The 13364-nt window shown below is 26.6% G+C and overlaps 1 protein-coding gene across 2 annotated transcripts in view; it reads right to left on the reverse strand.

Moving 5' to 3' along the window:
• LOC100199604 (meprin A subunit alpha) overlaps nt 1–13364 on the reverse strand; it is a 90217-nt gene that overhangs the window by 18759 nt on the left and 58094 nt on the right. For both annotated transcript variants that reach the window (XM_065806216.1, XM_065806217.1), the window contains 4 exons: nt 8411–8635; nt 959–1129; nt 699–875; nt 428–571 (listed from right to left, as the gene is read on the reverse strand). In XM_065806216.1, coding sequence (XP_065662288.1) covers nt 428–571; nt 699–875; nt 959–1129; nt 8411–8635 — 717 coding nt within the window. The remainder of the gene's footprint in view (nt 1–427; nt 572–698; nt 876–958; nt 1130–8410; nt 8636–13364) is intronic.

Genomic DNA, 13364 nt, shown 5'->3' on the forward strand with positions numbered 1-13364 from the left:
TTGCAAATCAAAGAGTAATAGTAATCAACACTGAGGTCTGAAGATAAAACAGATTGATACTATGAATTGATAGTCAAGTTGTAAAGTTTATAAACTCTCTTTATACTTTATTTACATATATTATATTATTCAGTGCTTTTGGGGACAACTAGATCTTTTATGAGAATCCATATTATATTATATTTAGTATAAAAAATCTTAACAATATATATATATATATTAATATCTAAACAATATATATATATATATATATATATATATATATATATATATATATATATATATATATATATATATATATATATATATATATATATATATATATATATATATATATATATATATATATATATATATATATATATATATATATATATATATATATATATAATAAAACATTTAAAAAGAAGTCTAAAAAATGTTTTACCTTGTCCATTCATTTCTTCTGAGTGATCAAACGATGGCCCTGTATTACTTGTGGGTGTAGCCCCAGTGAATCTTTGCCATTTAAAAGGAGTGTTGCTCGCAACCCAATCACACAAATTAAGTTCAAAGGAGCAATCATTTACTCCTATATTAAACTTTTTTAGTTTAAACACCAAATTCATAAAAAAAATATTTTATTTCATTAAAAACTATCAAACACTTCATAAATATTTTTTATGGAAAGTATTATTTTAAAAATATTCATTTCTTACCTAAACATTTAAAATTGTTACAGGCTGTAGATTGTGAATCTTCTGAGGAGCAATTTTTACCACCATTCTTAGGAGCAGGGTCTTCACATTTTCTTGATCTAAACATTATGCCTGACCCACAACTTTTGCTACAACTTGACCAACCACTCCAACGTTCCCAGTGACCATCAATTGGAGCTGAAAAACAAAAAAATTAAAAACAGTAAAACAAAAGTAATAAAACAATAGACATATTTAGATTACTACACCATAATTGTAACCTTGACATTCAGAATCACTGCACAATCTTTCTTGAGTTTCCACTCCATCTTCATCAACAAAAGGACATTTTAGTATGTCTGAACTTGAGCAAAATCGCTGACGTGACTTATAACACAAAGAATTACAAGGACCAAATGAGGACCATTCACTAATAAATTCGGTTGTATCAGCTAAACAATTTTATTTATTATTATAAAAAGATTTTTTTTCTAACATTTGATTTCATTTTAATAATATGAGCTCCACTCTATCCCCTACTAGATACATGTTAAGAACAAAATATTTTAAGAAAACTTATAAAAGGTAATAATGGTGAAAATCTCAAATCAGAATCTTTCTCTAACTATATATATATATATATATATATATATATATATATATATATATATATATATATATATATATATATATATATAGTATTGGCCATTATCATTGCTTTATTTTGGTATGAATTAAAGTTTATATTTAAGTATTAATATTTTATAAAATATTTTAAAATTTAAAAGAGATTTTTTCTTTAATTTTTTTTTATTGAAATAAATCAAATTATCACAATATAAATTTATTATAAAATAATAATAATGAAAAAAATTAAAAACTAAAATATTGAAATGAAAACAACTGTTCATATGTATCAAAAAAAAAAAGTGGCCAAAATAAACAAACCACAACAACAAAATTAACAAACCATAATAAACTTTTTTTTTTTTACAAAGCACAAAAAAATAAAAAACTTTTAAGCATTCATTGACCTGTTTCAGCATGAAATTCACTAAATTCTGAGTAATATCTTTTAGAACATTACTTAGTAATTTTTTTATTTCTTTCAGCTAGTCCAGATTTTTTATTTTAATTTTACCAAGATTATGGTCTAACCAAGACCATAAATTCTCTATGCAGTTGAGATCAGAACTATTGGCAGGCCCATATATGATTTTAATGTTGTTTTCTTCAAACCATTGCTTGCAAATCATAGCAGTATGACATGGAGTATTATCTTGTTGGAAGATAATTCCTAAATATCATTCGGAAAATGTCAAGAGAATTTTATTGAAAGTTATTAAATAATTATCCAATATATCTAAATATCTTTGAGAATCAAGCTTTCCATTAAGTAGTTTGAAGCAACCAACACCTTCATAGTTAATGCAGGCCCAGATGCCTATACTGCCACTACCTTGCTTTGTTCTATACATAGAAAAATCTGGGTTCATTTTTTCATGTGGCGTTCTTCTCAGCATTACTCAGTTTTTCTTGAATCAACCTCAACGTTCATTTCATCGCTGAAAAGAACATTATGCCGCATGCTCTTAGACCAAATTTTATGAGTTAAAAACCAATTTTTTCTTGCTTTCTGATGCTTCTTTGATAGACATGGTTTTTTGCAAGTAGCTTGCCACATGTAGTTGTGCTCTTGTAGTACTCTTCTAATTGTTCAAGCACTGGCAACAACATCAGAAGCTTCTTGCCATTTTCGACTGAGATCAGTAGATAATAACTTTCTATTTTTTTTCACTATGCGAGTAAGTGAACTTTTATTTCTTTGATTTGAAATGCTGGGTCTTCCAAGTCGCAGAAGATTTTCAAACGTATTGCATTTATGATATTAGTTGACTATTATGCTAACAGTTGCATATGTTTTGGCTAACAGTTGCATATAATTTTGGCCACTACAAATATTTTAGATTATGAGATATGCATAAAAAAAACAAGATAATTAGTGCATCTATTAATATTTTTATGAATATCTATATTTATTTGAAAGAAAATATGATACTCATCAATTAACATTTTTTATATTTAAAAAGTGTCAAGTAATCAATGACTTATTATCAATCAAAGTCGAATGATATCAAAAAAAAGATGATGGATTGATATTATTAATTATACTGTATACATATAAATATATATATATTTATATGTATATATATATATATATATATATATATATATATATATATATATTTGTATATACACACATATATATTGTATATAATAAATACACTCCTGCCTTGGAGTCTCAATAAAAATTATCATCATGGACAGATGTCACTGCATCCAGCTAATGTTTTGTAGTAGGCCTTCAAGTCAAAAACTTTTGGGGTAAATAGAAAATTATTAATAACCAGACTTACCTCTTCTTCATCTAATAGGTAAGCATTCATTATCATAGGCATGAAACAATCGTAAATATGTAAACCTATTTATGATTGTTTCATGCCTGTGATGTAAATTGTATGAGTCAGGAATACAAAATGAGAGAGTATTTCAAAACATTGATGCTCACAGAAAAAAACTGGATGAACTAAAGTTTTTGAGCATGAAAGTACAGTTACAGTAAAAGAATTTTTTTTTACTTTTATATTTGGCTGTTTTGTCTTTGGATCTTGTTGTTAATAGCTATTATTCTTGGATTTTCAAAAATTTGAAAAAAACTTGGAGAACTTTTTTTAAACTTAAATAGTCACATATTTAGCATGAAGATATACTCACTTAGTCTTGAATAGTCTCATAATTAGCATGGCGATATACTCACTTATCAATTTACCTAATTTTGGTGGTATCAGGTTTGAAATATTCTTTTACGTGCTTTTGCATAACAGCTCTTTACTCAACCACCTTTTTTTTTGTTAAAAATTGTACTTCTTCTTAAAGAAGATTGCACTGTTTTGATTGCAATCAAAACAGTGCAATTTTCTTTAAGAAACAAAATTGCACTGATTACAATTTTGTTTCTGATAAATTTGACCAAGCCCAAGAAGAATTTTATCCCTCAGTCAGAAATGGTTGCTATTGGTGACTTTAATGCTCATTATGCTAAATGATTTGGTTCTAGTACCAAAGAACAATGGAATAGTGGTAGAGTCCTTACTATGTCCCTGGTAGTACTGTGCTTAACTTGTTTTTCCACGCAGCCGCCTTGTTCATTGAGGTTTGTGTTTTGGTGTTATAGAGTTATAAGAGAGTAGTAACCACAATTTTACTTGGTGTAGATTTTCTTAGTGTACATTAAAAAAAAACTGTTACATCAGAGAAAAGACTGATTAAAAAAACAGGAATATTTAAAAAAAAGTATTATATATGTAGAATTGTTTTTAAGTAAACAAAGATTGGCTTTTGTTGAACATATAGAATTTCTAGGCAAGAGATCTAATAATTAAAGTATTTTCCTTAAACAAAAAGTTTTTTTTACAAAGTATGGCGTGTGAGAGCAGCATGTTAATCAAAGTGACCATAATGCCTATTATTTTAGTCTAGACAATCAGAATAACTTAATACAACTTTTGACATCTGAATTTAAAGCAAAAATATGTTTAGAAGTAAAGAATGCAAAGTATTTTTCAATTATAATAGATTTTCAATAGGGTACCGTTTGGCTTTTGTCACGCATATATTGAATAAATTAAAACAAAGGATTCTGGAATCGAAATGCGAACAAACAACTCAAAAATGTATAACAACAATGATACAAGCTATATAGTTTTCAATACAAACTCTCAATTACTTTTTGAATTCTTGTTTAGTGTTTGTGAATTCTTAAGAACTGATTACAATAAAAGTTTTCATTTTGATCTGTTAATTTAAATTTGACATTTTAAAGCCTGATTACTCTAAATTTTTATTTTTATCAGTAGATAGTTTTCTTTGGCAATAAATAAAATTTAATAAATGAATGAATTTAATGAATCTTAATATCCTCAGGGTGGGTATATTTTTCAAAAGTTAACTTTTTACCTCTCTTCATATTAAGCACCTGAGAGTAAACCCTTAAACAAAAAGAATTTGAAAAGGTCAGAAAAATATTAACCAGCTCTCTAAATATTGACTGTTAAAACGATATTTTAAAATAAAAATATATTAAATATATATTTAGTTAGTAAGTATATTAATTTTTTTTTTAAAAGTTGCGACCAAATAAAATAAGTACATATGTTTATGTAAAACTTATTTATAAACATTTTTGTACATATACAAAAATGTTTATAAATAAGTTTTAATCCATAATTTTTAAGAAAGCTAAAATTTTAACTCCGAAAAATTTTTTCAAAATGGTTTTTAATCTTTTAAAATTTATTTAAAATATATCTTTTTTGTATTAGTAATTGTATAAGAACTACACAAAGAAATCTTTATATACACTTAAAAAAAAGTGAAAAATTGCAATGAGTGACAAAACTAACAAAATAAATTAACAGTTAAATTTGTAAAAACAAAATTTAAATTTTACAAAGATATTCAAGCACACAAGCATTGTTAAAAGTTTAGCAACCATTTCGTAATTGGTAAACTTTTTAACAATGCTTGTAACATAACCAAATTAAGATGCTAGTGCCAATAAATAAAGAATTACTCCATCAAATAATCCAAACTTATGATTGAATTATTTATTTTAATTTGAATCTAAATAATTATGTTCATTGAATTGTTCAAAACAAACTCATGCTTTTTACAATTCTTTTTAATTGCATGGCCTTTTCTTTTGTAAACTTTTCACATACTTAAAAATAGTGCAATATAAATAGTTGTTTTTTCCTGTAAAAGCAAGTCTTGAATTATAATTTCTTTTATAGACAAGAAAACAATCTTGAAAATTAATAAACTCCATAACTCCACACTTCTGAAATAAAGCCACATCACTAATACTACACTGATATAAAATTTGATACATGCTTTTGCTTTTTTAAAGATAACTATTAAGACTTTGTTCTAACCATCACACTCCTTGAGTTGAAATATGAAAGTTGATAATTTGCTGGTCCAAGAAAGTCATAAAATCAGAAATCTGAGAACCATTAAATCAATAAAATCACATTTTATTTCAAAGCAATATCCCAGCGATATCGCAACTTTGGATGTTGTCTCTTAAGAGATAAGCAATTTTTAGTAAATCCAGTATAACTTAAAAAGATATGCGTTGTTACTGCTTTTAAATAACAGTTTTTACCATATTAAAGCTTCATGGTGTGGTTCATGGTATTTAATTACAAACAATATTTTTAGTATTTATTAGAGATACAATATAAATTTTTGTTATGTACATTTTTTTTTTCTGTAATCAAATTTTTGATTTTACAATTTGACATTTTTTTGCAATTTTATCAGAATTACAAAGATAAATAAATGTTATAAATGACTCAAAACTTGTTGTTCTCAAAATTAACATCCAAGATATATAAATGACCTACAACCTGCTGCAGTAGCAGGTGCTACATTCAGTAATATGCTTTATTTTACTGTGTCTTTACATTTTACTGTGTTACTATGTTTTTACATTTTACTGTGTTACTACCAGTAACCTCATTTTACTGTGCCTTTACAAAAAAAAAAAGATATTAAGGGAATATCATAATAGGTTTTGGAGCATGAGTTTGGAGAAGTCACGAGCAAAGATTTTTTTCCTTAATAAATACGAATAAACAAAAAAATAAAAGGTAATCATTTTATTTTAATGCAAACTTTTTACGTTAGACATAAATAAAGTAACCAAACACAAGTGGCAAACACAATAAAGAGATGCAACCTTAGCAGATGCTAATTTTGCAATCAATTTGATATATAGTTTCTAAGAAAGATAGTAAGATCCAAGTAAGAATTAATCCAAGAAGAGTAAGTGTAGTTGACTCATCAAGTACATTACCATTCATAAATATAAGAAGATCTTGATTGTTGCAATAACGATAGGTTAAAAATTTTTTTATCAAAATCTTATCTGAGTTAAAGTTCACCAGCCATTGACAGTCCCATGTTGTAGCAGAAGTGAGATCCTTTTCATGCTCAAATGCACACTCCAAGCAATCAGAGAGTATTGGCTTCTTGGCAAGATAAGAATAAATGGTAGTATCATCAGTGAACAATGCTATCTTAGATGTGAAAATTTCTGGGAGATCGTTAAAGTAAGAATAGAACCTTGAGGAACCCCTAAGATTACAGGAAATGAAGAAGAGTGTTGTCCATCGAGGACAACTTCTAAACTACGATTGGTAAGGAAGAGTTCAATAATCTTAAACATGTTACCTGATACACCATAAGAGAGCTTATGGAGAAGACCATAAAACTTTTAAAGCTCAAAGTCTTTAAAAATGTCGAGAGAGATTTAACCTCTCCACATCTATCTAATGCACAATTAGTTATTACCATTAACAAATCAGTAGAATGAGAAAATCGAAATCTATATCGATGATCGGAAAGTAAATTATTAGATTCAAGATGAAAGATTAAGTGTTTGTTAAATAAAGACTCAAAAACCTTGCTTATGATAGAAAGAAGACTAATGTGTTGGTAGTTAGACAAGTCAGATTGCTCTCCAGAATTTTTGAAAATAGGAATAACAGATGCTGCTTTCCAGCAGGCTGGAAAACAAGAATCTAATAAGCACTTGTTAAATAGTTTTGAAAGTAAAGACGACAGCACAGGAGAGCACATCTGCATAATTTTAACAGGTATGTTGTTCGGACCACAAGCAGAATATGTAGAATAATCTGAGCAGGAAATCACTTTAGATACAGAACTTAAATAAAATGATTGTTTTGAAGTTTTTTATTTTAATTTTTTATTTAGAACTTAAATAAAATATTTGTCTTTTTGTTTTTATTTTAATTATTCTGTTTAATATTTATATAAAATATTTTTTATTTGTTATTTTTTTGCAGTTTTTATTTTAATTATTTTGTCTAGAAATTAAATAAAATGTTTGTTTTGCTGGTTTTTTATAGTTATTTCATTTAGAATTTATTCTAAGCATTTTCTTGTTTTTGCTTTAAATTAAATTGCAAATAAAGATGAATTTTTAAAATTGTGCCATAATAAAAATGACCACCTGGCCAGCACTTTATCGTATGCTAGCATTAAATTTTAAATGCAGAAGATATATATGTACAAATAAAAAAATAGTAATTTATCTATCATTAGTTAAAAGTTTGACTGAAAAAACAGACCTAGAACGATATTTATCAAAAGAACTGTAAAATAAATAATGCAAATAATATCTTTATTTTTCTAAATTTAATTACCCTTCTACAAATAGTTTGAAACAACAACACTGGTTACCTGAGTAAGCTTGATCAAAACTTATTGGAAAATGAATGAAAATTTATGAATTTATAAACTCATGAACATTTATATCAGCATGCATAGGAACTTAATTCTATTTTTATTTTTTGAATCCATTTTCATTTGTATAAATAAACAAAACCCAAAATTAAAAAAATTTTCAATTTTTTTATTGAAAAATAAAAAAATACTAATAAAAAAACCTGTAAAAAAATACCTATACATATCATAAATACCTATACATAACATAAATACCTATACATAACATAAATACCTATACATAACATCTTTATATTTAGTAGGAGTGAAGTGGAGAAAAGCTTTTTAAAAAAAATATTTGTTGAAAATAATATTTTTAAAATATTAAAAGTAAAGGTATTTTGCAATGAAGTCAGACTTACACTTGCAGCTATATAAAACATTTAATTTTAATATGTCTTTTTCACTTAAACGAATACTTCCACCAACAGGTAACTCCGGGTTTACTAACCGGACAATTGTTTTCAGGGTTTTTCCATTTTTGGAGAAATCATATGAACCATAATGAAGTATACTTTCAAAATCATATTCAACGCCTAAATCATCTGAATCTTCTTTGCTTTCTTTTTCAAAGTTATTGAGTTCATCTAAATAAAAAAATTTTTGTTATACATAAAAAAATTTATATATACATATACATATATCTACATATCTATATATCTATATCTATATATATATATATATATATATATATATATATATATATATATATATATATATATATATATATATATATATATATATATATATATATATATATATATATATATATATATATATATATATATATATATATATATATATATATATATATATATATATATATATATATATATATATATATATATATATATATATATATATATATATATATATATATATATATATATATATATATATATATATATATATATATATATATATATATATATATATATATATATATATACACATGATGTTCTTATTAAATAATCATCACCCCCTGATGATTTTTCAATAAGAACAAATTTTTATATATATTTTTTTTTAATATTGAAATTAAAAAATATTTTTATAACAAGAAATTAATATTCTTATACTTAAAACAAAAATTATCTACTAAAGTCAAAAAAGTGTATCACCCCCTAATCATTTTTTAACTTTTCTGTTGTTTAACATAGTAAAATTGCAGAAAAAAAAGCCAAAAACAAACAAATTTGATTGATAGAAGTTATTCTAACTAACTTCTTAGCAAAATTTGTTTTCTTTTTAGGTTCTTAATTAAAAAATCATGCTGAAAAGATATGAAATTCATGAATCAGTAAAAAAACTGATCCTGTGACACTATAAAAGTGGAAAACTATTTCTAAAATAGTAAATGTTAAGCCTAGTGTAAGAAATATCATTAGAAAATATAAAAAAATGGGTACCGTTAAAATTTGCCAAGAAAAGGACGCCCAGCTAAGACTATCTTACATATTGATAGAGAAATTATTCAAAAAGTTGAACAAGATTGAGGATTATCTGCACCAAAGCTTTTAAAAGATTTACAAACAGATCATAGTATAGCTGTAAATCCTCAAACTGTTTGCAATCGCTTGAAAAATCAAGATTTTGTAGGTTGTAGGTTGTAGTTGCTCGAAATTTTTTTTTGAGTAAAAAGAATCAAAAGAGAAGATTGGGTTTTTGAAACATTCAAAATTACTATTTGACCAATGACTATTGACCAATCGCAAAGAGTTTCATGGTCCAATGAAACAAAAATATGTTTGTTTGATTCTGATGTTATCATACACAAATGGAGAAAAAATGGTGAACGCCTAAACCTTAAATGTATGAGACCAACTGTCAAGCATGGAGGAGGTAACATAGCTTTATTATAAAATTTCAATATTATATATACTTCTAACTTATTTTTTCCTCTTATCATATGTCGAATGATGGCTTGGGGCTCCTTTGCTTGGAGTGGTGTTGGCAAACTCAAATTCATTGACGGAATAATGACAAAAGAGGTTTATACTGATATTCTGAAGCAAAAACTGAGATCAAGTGCCAGAAGTGCTGGCTTATCTTGTTATTTTCTCTTTCAACAGGATGGAGATCATAAACACACATCAAAGTTAGCTACTCAGTGGTTAAAAAAAAACAGTATTAAGATGTTAGATTGAGTTTTTCAGTCACCAGACCAAAATCCAATTGAAAATTTATGGAATCTTTTTAAAATTAAATTAGCTGATCAAAAACCATCCAGTTTGCAACAATTAAAGGCAATTCTTATTGAGGAGTGGGAAAAATTTGACACACAATGGCTTAAAAACTTAGTAGATTCAATGCCTAAAAGATGTCTTGCAGTCATCAAGGCAAAAGGCGCACAAAAGACTATTCATTTAAATTAGCGAAATAATTATATTAGGGGTGATTTTTTTACTTTTTTACTCCCTTCCTTAACAAGCTGTATGGCAGTCGATAATTTGTTGTGACTGTATATACAATAGTCTTGCGTTGATATTCACAAGGCAAGATAATTTATTTCAATCTTATTACTTTATCTAAAATATTATAAAATAAACTTTAATTATATAAAATATAAATTTACTTATTAAGTAAAGAGGAATACAAAAATAAAATACAAAACATTTAGATGGGAGTTTAAGTTTTAACCTAGCCATTCAGGGAAAACAAATTTGAACTATTATCTTAATGTAAATAGTTCAGTGGCATTATATAAATTATATGTAACTGAAAAACATATAATACTATATTAAAAAGCAAAAGTGAGCAAAGTATATAAATAAATATCATGTAGCTTATGATTTTGTAATAATGTTAGTAGGATTTTATATATTTTATAAATATTCATTTTACACAACTATTATTTTACCTGTATAACCATTTTACCCTATTTTAGATTTTTGTTTACTTATCAATATGGGTTAGAAAACTTATAAATTAAATTTTACATGTTTTTACATCATGGTCCGACTAATAAATTTACATCATGTAAATTAAAACATTGTTAATGCAAAAAAAAAAAAAAGCTAATTATGTTTAATTAGAATAAAGTTGATTTTAAGTAGATAAGACATGTTTTTGTTTTGAGCGTAAGTTTTTTGGGATTTTTATTTTTTTCGTATCCTTTTTATTCCTTTTTCCCCTTATTTTTTATTTCTAATTATTATTTCTTTCTCTGCTATTGCTTCATCTTATTGTATATCATCAGTTTTTGTTGTAATTGCATACTATTATTTATATATACCTATACTTATATTTTATTATTGTAAAAATAGTTATAAACAAGATTTTATTTATGCTTCAGTTCGCTTATATTCTTACAGAGTTTTAAAAAGATTTTTTTATATTTTATTAGTTTTTTTTTTTAAAAGAGTTACTAAATCTTTCTGTCAACATTCTTCTCTCAAAGTTTTTGACTTACCACCAACAACAGCGTGCACCTGCCATTTTCTAATCTCTTTGTTCTATTCAAATAAATTTTGAGAATAATTTTTCAGCCTTTTATTTTTTATTTTTCTCTTTTATTTTTTATATATTTTTTTGTACTTTTGACAAAATCCAAAACTTATTTATTAATTAATAAATATATTTACAGAAAATTTATAATCATTATTTTATTTGTAATATATTTAATTATATCTACGAAATATATATATATGTATATATACACTTTTTTATTATTATTTTTCCGCTGTCAATTATGTTCTTGAAAATAAAACTGGTGAAAGCCAGTGCAACGTCCATCACTAGTCTATATGAATCTGAAGGATTCTCAAGCACAGGACCCGGTAAAATAGAGCAACTAGACTATATAATGTTTGCAGAATTTCTAGCTGTAAAAGCACACATTACAACTCTCAAAAACAAAGACCTTAGAAGCAGAAGACGAAACCTTACAAGAATCTCTCAGCAAACTTAAAAAACCTCAACCGGTATTATTCTCATCACTCTTCAACAGCAAATCTAATGAAAGTAAAAATGATTGGAATCTATTTCTAAATAAAGTAGCACATGAGCAGAAATAAAGACTCAAAAAGAATCAAGTTTTATAGTGGTGGGACTAAAGGTCTCAGACAAATATGACAAAAATAAACAAGCAGCCGAAAATTTCTTTAAAGCTGTTGGTATTAACACCTCAATTATTGTGAGAGTCAGAGGTTTTAATCATAAAAAACCCAACACAGAACTCAGAAAAACCAAGCTTATACAGGTCACAGTCAAAGACTCTGAAAGCCAGGCATCACGGATTTATTACAACCAAGCACAAAGATGTGTTTGCTAAAGAAGATCAAATGGAAGAGAGCGAAATGAAGAACTCGCAAAATTAAAGCTACTCTACTCGCCATTTCGTTTTGTCATCCATCCAGTCCTTACTTGCATTAAGCCAATTAACCCAAAAGAGTCAGCTGCTCACCAAAGATCAGTCTTTGTCAACACCAAGAGCATTGCAGACGCTATCGCTAATGCCTCAAAATCAAAAATCACAACAAATTTCGTTGATGAAAGTTTACCCCACCCCACCCCAGCAAAAACAAACCCTGAACCAGCCTCAACAATCCTAACCAGTACAAATGTCAAGCCTCAATGTTAAAAGAAAACGCCCAACTCAACCATCACCATCAATTAGACACTTTACCGCCATATCTCATCAGCCAAAATTATCAAAAACTTGTTCACTAAAGGTTTGCATTAACATCAATTTCTAGGCAAATAATCCATGCTCACTAAATCAAACGAATATTGACAAGCTGAAAGCCAGAATACAATCAACCACCGAGCATAACTGCCCACATCTTATTTTTCTTGCTGAGACATGGTTTACTGAGGCTTAGATACTGCTATTGCAGGGTATAACATCTCACAAAACAGGGCCAGAAAGATCGTAAAAAATGATCTTAAAGGCACGCTAATAAATATTGAACAACTTACCAAACTAACAAAAATAGCATTGAACAGCTATGGATAAAGTTCAATATTGAAAAAGAACTTTTTAGGGTGTATCTACCAACCACCAAATAAAAATGAACTAGCACTCCTAGAAATTACCAAATCAATTCAGACTGCTACAGAGGCCCCCAAAACAATCACTTGCAACTATTAATTACTCTATGATGACTTTCATTTTAGGCACATTAACTATAAAGGTATTAACATTGGAGGAGGTATTTCGACAGCAGTCAACATAATAATCAACAGCTTATCTGTCATTCAGTTCAAGTCTTGTTTAGAGGAAAACCATCTTACGCAACTTGTCACTTTACCAACCTTTCAAAATTCATGTTTTAAAGAACAAAAGTCCACCTTGGACTTAATCATAACCAACGA

Source organism: Hydra vulgaris, chromosome 09 (genome assembly GCF_038396675.1).
Source record: "Hydra vulgaris chromosome 09, alternate assembly HydraT2T_AEP".
In the NCBI taxonomy this organism is placed as follows: Eukaryota; Metazoa; Cnidaria; class Hydrozoa; order Anthoathecata; family Hydridae; genus Hydra; species Hydra vulgaris.